This window comes from Thermobia domestica, chromosome 16, assembly GCF_964235325.1.
Source record: "Thermobia domestica chromosome 16, izTheDome1.hap1.1, whole genome shotgun sequence".
Taxonomy (NCBI): Eukaryota; Metazoa; Arthropoda; class Insecta; order Zygentoma; family Lepismatidae; genus Thermobia; species Thermobia domestica.
Window position 1 is genome coordinate 117,629,458 of NC_137469.1, and position 13,115 is coordinate 117,642,572.

Genomic DNA, 13,115 nt, shown 5'->3' on the forward strand with positions numbered 1-13,115 from the left:
ACATTAATTATTTGTTATAGTTAACACTTACTATACTGTATATGAACATATGTTTCACTCCTTTCATAATGGTAAGAATCAAAGTTCCTTACATCCCATTTAGTTATTTTCATTTTGTTGTTTTGTTATTTATGGTAACATTTGATATTAATAAGTTCAATAAAGCACATAGACCACCCATTGTCCTCTGCACCTAAAGTCCTTTCACTCACTCACCTCACAGAGGGCGTAACCCTCTTAAAGGTTGCTAGCCACTTTGGCTAGCCGGTATTAAAAAAAATCGTGCACTGAACGCTTTATATGGAATAATTACTGTTCAACTTAAGTTGCTTCTAAACAAAAGCTTTACTTCGACCTTATTATACACTAGTTGAATGAGATATATCATATACTGCAAGGCATAAAATATATTGTTACGTGTGCTTCATCGTATTTAAGGACTGGAAACCACTCCAACAATCTTTTGGCATACTAGTAATAAAATAAGATATAAATTTATGGTATTGATTGAAACAAATTCCGAATATATTAAACAGCATCCTCCCTGTCCTTGTGCAAATAACTCGAATACTATTGTATACATTATCATCATGCTCATACTTGTGTATTTTTGTAAAACGTTTCTGTCAGCTTCTAACTCTCCCCTTTCTTCTCACTCTTCCGTCACTCACCGGAGATAAACACTTTTAAATGGAGATATTCGTAAGCATTAACAACACCAGAGGGGTTAAGAAGGGCGAGTGCACCACGCCCCTCGTAGTTAAACCTGTCCCACTGCTGGTTTCCCAGATATGTATTGTAATGTAGGTCTAGATGTATACAATATCCTTATTATTTTATTTAGAAAAGTAACTAACACCCTCAAACTTCTTTGTTTTACTGGCCCTCCCTCCTAGAAAAAAGGAAATATGTAAATAAAGAGCAAGCATGCGTCGTCACTGTTTGTAATTGAGTTGAGTTGATTTGTAGTTTAACGTCCAGTTCAGCAGCGAGGCTATATGAGACGTGGACCTACTGATTAAAGTGGAATCCGAACCACATGAGCTCCCGCCGGGTATCAAACCCGGGTCTCCCACGCCAAAGGCGCGTATGCTAACCGCTTAGCCACGGAGGAGCTCAGTGACTGTTTGTAACTACAGTATTATGGAAGTATATTGCTTGTGATTGTGAAGTGGTCTGCAACAGCTTGAAAACAATGTGAGAAGGTAGAAGAGCCACAAAAATAAATGGGCTTATCCATGTTAAGAAATTGAAACTCTCTGTCGTATGCCCAATATTACAGCATGCAATTGCTGCACTCATCATTCTGCAAAAACGTAAACTGTACTTTCTTGTTCAGTTTTATTTATATTAATATTTCAAACAAATTTGCGCTCGAGAGCATATATTTATCATTTACTCAAACACGTTAAAAGCATGTTTGTGGTTAAAAATAAGTGGTTGCACAATCATGTAACATATAGGAGTAGTGTTGTCCACGAGACGAGAGATACACAATTTTCTTGATGACATATTAGGCGAGAAAAAGTTCTTCCAATAGACAAAGGTACATTTTCGAGACGGAAAACATATTAAGGACACCACTTCGACTCAAGACTCTCCCAAATCGCTTCTCGTGGGCAGTACCATGTAACAACAGCCACGCCTGGATCGATCTAGGACCAAAAAAAAATGTAGAAGGCTCAAGTATTAATCTTTATATCTTTTGTCTAGGTCAAATATAACGTTCTGGTAATAATAATAATAATAATAATAATAATAATAATAATAATAATAATAATAATAATAATAATAATAATAATAATAATAATACACTACTTCCACATGAGCTCTTCCTTTTTAGCCATATAGTTAGCGTACACGCTTTTTGCACGTTCTGGTTCGATTTATGGTGAGAGCTCATGTTGTATGGATACCACAATAAGATAGGATTCACGTTTGCTTCTAAAATGAGAAGCTAAACTTTAATCCAACCTTGGAAATTAAAAGTGTTTCTACTATGTAATTTCAAAATTCATTTCCACACATTTCGAGATACTGACACTTTCTTATTTAACATGAAGATTTTCATAATCACATTTATTACTTGAGTATAAGCGTCGATTTTTATTATACTTCCAAACTATGCTAAGCTTAAGTGTCGAAAGACTTATAGAACGACTTTCTCCGTCTGTCGACAGGAATCAGGTCAAGAACGGTAAGAGATATCGAGGTGCACTTTCTCGAAATCGAATCAGTGTCTCAAGAATAGGTACTATCTCCTACATTAACTCTCCATTCAACTGGTTCAAATTAATCATTCCATGTTTCAATGTTTATCACCATAGAACGAAAACGGGCAACATACAATATCTATCTCAAACCAGAAGTTGTTCCAAGTTATTATTGCTTCCGATTTTAATACCGATTTCCACAGAGAAAAAAAATGTTAGGAGATATCGAGATGTGGTTTTCTGAATCAATTTATTGTCCAAAGAATAGGTCTCACCTTCTTCATTAAAACTCTACTCAAATCGGAAGTGGTTCAAATAATCATTTCCTTTTTTAAAATTTATAGTCATACAACCAAAGTGGTAATAGAGAACGGTATATAGTGCCCTGCAATAGATTCAGTGTCTCAGTAAAGCATATATTCGCAACCAGCAACACTACCAAAACCGGAAGTGGTTCAAATTTATTACTATTTCTGGTTTGAGTACCGGTACTGATTTTCGTAGGACAAAAACTGTAAGAGATATGAAGATGCTCTTTGTTGCAATTGATTCATCGTCCCAAGAATAGGTCCTATCTCCTTCATGAACCATGTATTCAAACCGGAAGTGATTCAAATTAACCACTTCTAGTTTCAACATTGATAACTATAGAATAAAAATGGTACTAGGTCTATGTAGCGGTAAACTGTTTTCTGCAAACGATTCAGGGCATCAAGAGAACATATCTTCATATCCCACAACGCTCTACCACAGCCGGAATTTACTACTACTTCCCGTTCCAATACTGATTTCCGTCGAGGAAAAACAATAAGAGATATATATCAAGATGCAGAGTTCTGCAACAGATTCAGCTCCCTAAGAGTATGTTCTATCTTCTCCAATAACCGGCTGCTCAATCCGAAAGTGGTTCAAATTAACGATTTCTAGTTTCAACCTTTCCCCAAGCACAACGAGTAATAACTTTTTGATATGGATTCAGTGTCCAAGGAATTTATTCTATCTCTGATCGTATTAATTAATCTATTAGGACCAGTAGTTAGAGGTGTACTACTTTAAGTTTGAGTACTGATTACCTAGAGTTTGGAAGTCTACCGTACTTTCGCACTATGAAACGAAACTCACTTATTATTGTTTTCAGTGGGTGCTTATCTGCGGTTTTTGAAGAAAAGTTACGTTTTTCATTCTAATTTTTTCAACAGATTCAATAGATTAGTGGTTATCAATCTAAGGTTCCCCTTTGAGATGCATAAAAGACTATCAAGGAAGGGACACTGGCCTCTGAGATCAAATGAACTGTGAAATTAGTTTCAAACTGCAAAGTCGTCATTTTTTTTCATATCACAATTACCTTTTTTTATTATTGAACTTGGACTGAACATTAAAATTTTGTTTTCCCATATTAAATGTGTAAGCAGCATCGGTCATTGTCCTAACTTAACTTTTAAAATTATAACGTGTAATTAGATCAATTATACTCACTGCTGAAGCTCATTTTATATTACCTAATTATTTTATTGGTATAAAAATGTAACATTCGATATTAATTTCAACCCAGAAATCCAATTTGTGCTAAGTACCCCTTAAGAATCTCAAATGGGCGCTGAGTCCTGGAACATCCAAGTATAGACGCCTATGGTCCCGAGTCGAGCATTTCAGGTCAATGGAAATTTAAATTTAGAATTTTTCATACAGACAGTTTCGGATGGTGATAGAATTTATCCTTCTATAGCAATCACTTTCAACTGGATGCTCTGCAACGTCACAGTTTGTTACTCGTGTTCCCAGCAAACCACACGTAGAAAGCAAGAAAACAGCAAACATACTGTTGATAAAATACTGTCAAACAAGACGAAGTCGATGGTTTTGCAGATGCACTGTTCGTATATTCGTCATTAATCAATATTGCCATTTTTCTATTCAATTTCATCTACATCATTCCCTACGTTTCTCTTCTCAACCTATTCTAAGGGAGACATGGTGGCTCAGTAATAGAGCGAGGGGCCCTTGGTTCGATCCCCGGCCAAGTAAGGTGTTGATGAACAACATCATGTCTGTGGGTTTTCTCGGGATACTCCCATTTCCTTCGAACTCTCATTTCATAATTCTTTCATCAACTTCATCATTCACTTGCCTTAATCATCGCCTCCCTTAGCCTAACGGGCATAATCATGAGACATTAAACTGAAAGATTTCATTTCATTTTTTTAACTTGCTCTCATTCTCTCTCTCCTGGCTTTGATCGTAAAAGCTTGCTCGTATTGTATATAGACAAGTAGGAAATGATTACTCTGTAGGTATAACAGTAATATGATTTTCACGAGATTATTAAATATCTTAAAAGTATTTTGCTTAATGTATTTATATAGTTTGAGTGTAATAGATATACAAACGCTAATATAGACCTTAACCGCTGTAACGATTCCTAAAATTCTTACCAGATACACTTTCCCCGAGAGATTTCTTTCTACCTTTCTTTTTTATTTTAATTGCTCGAGGTGCCAGAAGTGAAATTATATTTTCGGTTAAAAAAGAATGTTAATGTATGTTCCTGACTTTACTTGTACTAACAAATAAAAAGAAAAAAAAGTGTAAGCTTTCTTTGGTGAAAATTTGAAGAAATTCGGTTGGGTACTAAGGAAGTTACGACAAAAAAAAATGTACAAGAAAATATATGTTTATAAGGTTAACTCCTCGTTGTACCGCCCACGAGGTGATGTTTTAAACTCTAGTCTCAGTTCTTTTGTTTACTAATACACGCACATCATCACAGCACTAAACCATTTTCTCTGTCATTGTGTATTGAACTGTCAATCAACCATTCAACCGAGATATGAATGGTACGCGGCAGTTTGGCCAGTTCGTAAAGAAACTAATACTCCCCCTCTTCTCCGCACGGCAACAAATACTCCCGTCCCCTCTGCTCCTCCGACGAAAAGATTACAACAAGAAGCGTGTGGTTTGTCTATTGTCTCTTTATGTAGAAATGTTATCCATAATGTTGGTAGCCATGACAAACTTCAATGTTCCAACTACAATATTTAAGAAATGTTTAAGCGGAGACAACCTTCATATGGTAGTGGTACGATTTGCTTTGGTTAAGTTCTTAAGTATGAAATTTAATGAGTTGTAATACTATGAAATAACTAGAAAAAGTTCACACTAGACCTCATGACCAAAAAAAATAATTGCTTATTAATTCTTTATTTTTCGTTTATTTACTATGTTACTTTGTAATAACATTTCTATGAACGGTTAGCGTAAATTGATAAAATTTTACTTAAATTCGATCAAAAACCTATCAATTATTAAATATTTTTCGAAAATTATCTGGAAATGAGGACCGTAATAAACCTTCCAAAACGATAGATATGGTATAGATATAACATTTTTAAATAATAAATTAACGAAATTCTCTATGATAATACATCTTGTAATATATTATTATTCTGAACCGGAATTGACCCAAAACAAAAACTTTTTTTGTTCTTCGATTTTTTTACTTCAGAGAAAGAAGCCTTGGTGGGTTTTACTGATTCAAAGAGACTTTATTGCTCAAAAAACGCAAAATTCTTTATTTGTGCATCGATAATATAGTAGATAAACCTTTTTATAACTATTTTAATGTAAAATGGTGGAATCAAATCTCACTCCCTTTGAAATAAGAGCCATTTTGCAGAAAATACGTAAACTCTGTAAATATTTCATGAAGCAAAATGTTTTAACAAAGAGCGTATATAAAAAGTATTATATTGTTTTATTAATTTTTACTTTTAATCATAAGTAGAATCTTATGATAGACTCAAAATTACAGCTAAATATCGAATATCTGAAAAGAAAATCAATATCTATTATTGGGGCCGAAATAGACCTCGAGCAGCTATAGATAGATAGATAGATAGATAGATAGATAGATAGATAGATAGATAGATAGATAGATAGATAGAAGACTTCAGTTAAACAATAACTTTATTCTATATAATTAAGCAACATTATAAATAAATAACGTCAAGATACCTGAGGAAATCAAGTTTGCCAACTGTATGAAAAATTCTTTCCTTATACAAATTCTCTTCCTCTTCACTTTTTCTGCTAATGAACACTGGTTTAATATCTTGCCAGTCACTTTCATAACATAATTTGTCTTTTTTAATTATTGAAGGTGGAATATGGCTGCGTAGTTTATGCACCTCCTAAAACAATAAAACGATGTTAAAGAAAAACCAGTTGAGAATGCTCCAAGACATTACCAGAACGAATTTTTCTTATTAACTTCTATAGGCTTTATACCAATTGTTCTATGTACTTTATTGTTATACTCATTAAACAATTCTTGCAATATATTTATCCATTTATAATTTCCTTGAGTACTGATTTTTTCCACGTTTTGTTTAAGAGATCTATTAAAACAATCTACGATATGCTGTTTTAGGAAAACACATGCTGAAATTGGGGTGCTCAAAACTTAAAAAAAAATCGCAAAATATCATCTCTCTATGACTTACAGTTCCCAAGACATGGCTCCTTAAATCTCCTGAAATCGGAACTTCTTTGTCCAATATCTCGAAAACAATAAGTGACGCGAAAAATTCCATCACTTTGTCAGATAGTTTTTGATGGTCTCTCGAGTGGACGGCTCAAAATTTAAAAAATCGCAAATAACAGATATGCACATACACACAGACATAGAGAATTCAGTAACGAACTTTTTAAGTTCGTTCAAAATAGACATATGAGAAACAATTAAAGACGTTACTTTTATTTCAGCATCATTTTCGCACTATCTTTTGTAGTCTTACTGGCCTTTCAAAAGTAAAGTAATAAGCAATTATTTGGCTGGTTCCAGTGAATAACCGGCTAAGTCGGGAAAAGTAAATTTTACAGGAGAGCAGTGTAAAGGTAAATTTTATAACAGTTACCTAGCTAATTTGACATAACCAAATGCTGTAACTTCCTCAATTTTATGAATTCGCCTTAGTCGCTTCTACATAATGTAGAACTCACCAAAAGAAGCTTATACTTGTGAGATCTCAATTTTCAAAAAAAGTGGACTTTGCCGGTTATTCACTGGAACCAGCCATTTATAAATGTATTAGGACTATTGAGTTATCGGAAAAGTCATGGCGTATTTCTTCTGTTTTTCAAATGTCATTTTTTTTTATAAGAAACAAAGATCAATCAATGATATAGTGCTCATTTTGTTTGATAACCTTTTATCATCTTTCTGTGAGCTTCATAATTTCTCGTTCATAGAAGGATCTGACGTTATTGGCAGAAAACTGAAAAGATGCTGACTTTCAACGTCATCTGAATTGAACATTACAGCACGCAAGAAGTTTCGAAGAGAGCGTAAGAAAGAAATGGAAGTAAAATGCTGCAAGGTCAGGGAAGAATTGTGGGTGCGGCAGCGTCTCTATTCATGCCCCAATAATCGCAGGTTACTTATCAATATTTTTGGTGATCTCACGTTGCAGTGATGGACCACTTTAAGTTTAATGAGTTGTGGACGTTTCCGGATGGTGGCTTCGCTTTAACTGTCCAATTATCGCGGAGCATCATTTCAGAAGTCAGGGGCAATTGACTCCTGAGTATGAGAAACATACGTTTCCTAATAAATTATATACCAATATACTGACAAAAAACTAAAACTGTTATGTCGGTGGTCTCTTGCCGTCCGTCCTGGAGAGTCGGTGGACAGTCTTGCTTCTGAATTGGCGACATCACACATTGGAATTGATAGTTTGGTTTCTTGATGTGAGCTCGAAACGCGGGCAAGTTTAAAATCTTACCATACTAACAACATAAACTTCCTCTGATGAAGATCTGCTTTCGATGTCGCTTGAGGCAATTTATCAGGTCAATCCCATTTGCGCGCCACATTGTTGTAAGCAATCCAGTTCTCATCACCGATTATCAACCACATCAGAACAAGATGTTTTCTTCTTGCAAATATTGGCACGCGCTCTTCTTTTTAGAGTTAATGGCGAATCCAAACACCCAGTTTGTTTACGTATCCCAATTTCTTCAGGTGGTTGTGAACGCTTGAATGACTGATGTTCAATATTTCTGCAGTCTCTCGTCGTGGCTTTGGCTCAATCAATGCCTGTTGTTTGTCGTCATCAATCTCAGTGTGTCGTCCTCCCTGACTGCGGAACGTCATCGTTGAGACCAAAATCACCTGCACGAAATTAGGTAAAGCATCGTTGGCATTTACGATCTTATAGAATATTGTTACCATAAACTTTACGCAACTTTTCATAACTTTGAGGTTTTATTTGTAAAATCTGAAGAACTTAAGAAAAAGGCTCTTTTTTTAAAAACAATCATAATGAACCTATAGACTTACTAATTACATTTTATAATGAGGAAAGCTTTTAGTATTTTTTGCGAAAATCGACCGAAGAAAATTGACCCCAATAGTTAACTATCCCTTGTGAAGTTTTTAATGAAAAGTGATGTATAGCATATTGTAGTACTGTTAATAGAACATTGATTTTCGAAATATGAACAAATTTGTCTGAATCGTTTTTGAAAATATTCTTCAAGAAAAAAATGAAATGAAATGAAATCTTTGTTTTACGTCCCACGGTTATGCCGGTTAGGCTAAAAGAGACGGTGATGATGAGTAATGAATGAAATGGTGGAATGAAGTGGGAGGAAACGGGAGAACCCCGAGAAAAACCCATGCACACGGTGTTTGTCCAACACGAAGTTCACTTGGCGGGGGCTGGGATCGAATCCGGGACCCCAAGCACCAGAAATGAACACTCTTCGAGAAAAAGTCACTCCAATGTGAATCTTAAGAAAAATATTTTATGCTATACTATGAAACATTTATGAAATACGAACAAAATTCCCTAATCGTTTTTGTGAAAACCGCCCGAAAAAGCTCATCTCAAGAATAAGCTATTTTTATTTAATTCTTTTAATGGAAGACAAATTTACATCATGTTGTACATTTTTTTAAAATTAAATTTAAACAAAATTACATATACAGTTTTTCTAACAAGATCTCACGAGTTCCACGTGGTGCTCATTTTACCATACCTCGTCTATCTTACCCAAGGTGACCAGAACTTTTATTTTAAAAAACGGGACGCATACGAATCGGCGACGGGGAGAAGGGGTGCTTCCACATTGCATTTCGAGTCTCAGCAGTGTTTTCAATTTACAAAATACACAAGTAAGAATGATAACACAGCGTTTCTAACTTAAGTACTACCCAAAAATACTTTTAACTACTTAAAACTCAGAATTCACACTCAATTCCCACTTGAACCACAGAACACTCAATTCTCATTTGAATATTCAGAAGTTCTAGGCACGGCTGAACCTTCCCAATGAGTGTTGGTACGGAAGAGTGTAGAATTAGCATTGACCATTTATATTCTGAATAATAATTACGGGACACCTGGGTCATGTTTGCTTAAAAACGGGACATTTAGGCGTTCTGTTTGAGAATCAGAAAAAAACGGGACAATGGTTGAAAATAAGGAACTGTCCCGGCTAAAGCGGGACGTCTGGTCACCTTGATCTTACCTGGTAGATATCATAGCTAGTTCTCCTATGGTGGCACTGCATATCGTGCAGTCTTGGAATATAAACAAAATGCTATCGCCCAGGTACGGGTAAACGGTGAAATTTATCACAAAATGCTTTCACGTGACGGGAATACTACTCATAATACAGCCACAATAATCTTCGAATGAATAAGGAATTTGGGAAAACCTTCATAAATGATTGCACAACTATTGCAGGGAGTCTAAACAGGATTTACCGACATACACGCGACGAGGGCATCCAAGATGGAAATCTATGACGGGAAATTACCTTGATAAACGCGTGAATCTTGTGGCTCGTGAAAGGCGTAGATTATGATCTGTGAAATGTCTAATCTGGAAATTTCATGAAACCTACCAACTGCATTGGAAATCGAATTGCATTAGGTATTTCACACTTGTCGGGCACTTCGATTATACTCGATATGTTTCCACTCTCTCTACCTCACAGTGACTAAATGGTAGAGCCTATCGGTGTAGACGATGACCGACATTCAATGAACTGACAATTTTGTCTCGTGTATTCTTTTGTCATTCCACGTAGTTCCCCTATGATGGGTTATCGAAGGTATAAAAAATAGCCTTCGTATTTTATAATAATAAAATGTTCCACCTATCTCAATTGAACATATTGAATCAGGATTGTTTCCAAAATATAATACAGATTATTGAGACAATTCCAAAACTTCCTGTATTCTATCAGGCAGACACGTGATCTCTTGGATAATGAAATATGTACGGCACGCGAAATACATTGAAAAACCTCATATGAAAATATTCCTCCTTACTGAGCATAATGTCATTCGTTTATACGTTTGACAAACCCCTTTTAGACACGAGAGAGAGTTGTGAACACGACAAAACAATGAAAAGCTCATCAATCATAGAATCAATTGAAAATCCATTCTGAAAATCAAGCGAGGCCTCCATACCTCACCCGACGTTCTTCAATACGATACTCATGAGTCTATGAAAAAAAAATATATGTTCCTGTGAGTTATTAGCATCAAACTCTTGTTCCTAGAGTCTTTCTATTTCAACTGTGCCCCTTCTGTCGCTGCTGTCGATATGTGATTCCCATACCTCCATCGAAAGACTAGGGACAAGTTGCTGAGGCCAAGATCTTCCAATTGTTGGATGCGAAAGCGTCGTCACAATCAATTATTCTACAGACTTTGCTGTACTCTGTCTTGTTAGGCACTCTAAGTAGCCTACGATCTTAACTCATCAAGACCAAACGACTGAATGACAAATTGGCAACAGAACTGTGATCATTCACTTAATTTTCCTAAACAAAGGGAGGTTTTCATCCGTCAGAGAGTGGCGGGGGTGAGGCCGAAGTATGTTTCACATATTTTCCGAGGGCACAGGTGAAATAGACAGGCTCTAACATACAAATCAAAGTAGGTAAAAAGATTTTTAAAGACTTGTTTCATCTAGCATAAAAATATCAACACTTACCTCCCATTCTCGCATCTCATTTATAGTTTTATCAAATTCTTGGTCTTTTTTCACAGCTCTTATCAGTGACATCATGATGTCTGCATTAATTACTAACAATCTGCAAAAAGTTAATGTTTTAGCCGAGTTTGCTTGTGGAATTCCAAACAACGCTTCCAGAAGACCAATACAATGACGTGGACCCACTACTCTCGTTTTAACTTTCTCCCCCTCGTCTGTGAAATAAATTTCACGTTCATAGGTAACCTGCAATAAAATGGCGTCTGAGATACCATCATTGGCCAGTTTAGGGTTTCATTTGCTATTATAATATAACGGAATATCTAAGATAAGACAGCTTTATTAGCTTTCCTCCATTTTTTCCGCATTTTCTTGAATATTTCAGAGGGAACGTAAGGTAGTTTTGATAATTTTACCGACATTTATTAAATTTGATTTATATATCGTAATATAGACCTCGTGTGTAGAAGGTGATAACGCACATATCACATAAATTTTAGTTCTATGAATGAACAAGACGACAAGCCTCTTCTCCGTCTGTTCAAGGTGAAACATTTTTGTTTTTCATATATAGATGGATGAGACGGGTACGGTGACATGCAACTCTGGCGAATTTTACGCACGTATAGGTGACAACCTGTAGTTCATTTACAGAACTAAAATTTTTCTCACTTCATTTACAGAACTGGGGTTATCATCTTCTACACCCGAGGTATATATCCCCATATATATATATATATATATATATATATATATATATATATATATATATATATATATATATATATTCGGAGTGTGTGTGTGTGAGAGAGGGGGCGCAAAAAGTACACTCTTAAAAATTTCCTTGCTCAGAAATGAGAAAAATGCATGTTCAAAACAAAATACGTAATTTTTACTCATATTTGAGACAAAATCTCTCATTATTTTCAAACGTGTTTTCATTTGTAAGCTCAAGGCCAATTTTCAGGTTCCCATTTATGAGATTTTATCAGTTCTTAAAAATGAGAATGAAATAGTGCGTGATTTGTAATGTAATACATGAGTGAAAAATAAAGGTAACAATCTTATCGAAATAATATTACTATGCTTTACTAGGGTCTAATATTGCTAGGGCTTAATTACTATACAGCAAACGAGATAAAAGATTTCAGTTCTGCCGTGTCGTGACAAAACGCTGTAACTTTGGCGGAGCAGTTTTGCGAAAATGAGCCGTAAAGTTTTCATCCGAAAATGTGATTTGTATCGTGTAGAACCAGTGTAACTAGGCAATAATGGTCAACAAATCAATTTTCACCATATTTAATCATACAACATGCATTTACGTAACATTACATGTAACCAAGTGTTTCCAAAGTCACGATACACTGGTTCTACACGATACAGATCACATTTTCAGATGAAAACTTTACGGCTCTTTTTCGCAAAACTGCTCCGCCAAAGTTACAGCGTTTTGTCACGACACGGCAGAGTTGTAGCCGTGTGCGAATGGATATGAGAACGCAGTATCGTGGTGCGGCTTAGGTGGCGTATGAATACACCATACCATTACGAAAGTCGAGAAAGTAAACAGCATGTGAAAATAAACATATAGATTTATCAGCCAACATTCTTGGAAGTTACTACCTGCGTTTTATTAAAATTGATATTGTAATGTAAGTTCATTTAGTTTAATGGTGGAACACTATTGTGGTAATTGATCCTAGTTTACAGTAAGAGCAAAGGTAAAGAATAAATGGATCAATTACAGTAATTATTCTTTTTGTTATGTAGTAATAAGTAGAATGGGAAGGCATGCCAATGTTTTACACCCCTTCCCTTAGTTACAAGGTGCAAAATAGCTTATATATGGAAACAAAAAACACGTAAATAATCTGTGAAGTTAGAA

General features: G+C 35.3%; 1 protein-coding gene across 1 annotated transcript in view; it reads right to left on the reverse strand.

Annotated features, from left to right (window-relative positions):
- The window catches only part of LOC145673364 (uncharacterized), a 779,808-nt gene that overhangs the window by 281,130 nt on the left and 485,563 nt on the right, over positions 1 to 13,115 (reverse strand). Inside the window, exons 16-17 of the mRNA XM_081743004.1 lie at positions 11,231 to 11,476; positions 6,228 to 6,403 (exon numbers count right to left, since the gene is read on the reverse strand). Of these exons, the coding sequence (XP_081599130.1) occupies positions 6,228 to 6,403; positions 11,231 to 11,476 (422 nt within the window). The remainder of the gene's footprint in view (positions 1 to 6,227; positions 6,404 to 11,230; positions 11,477 to 13,115) is intronic.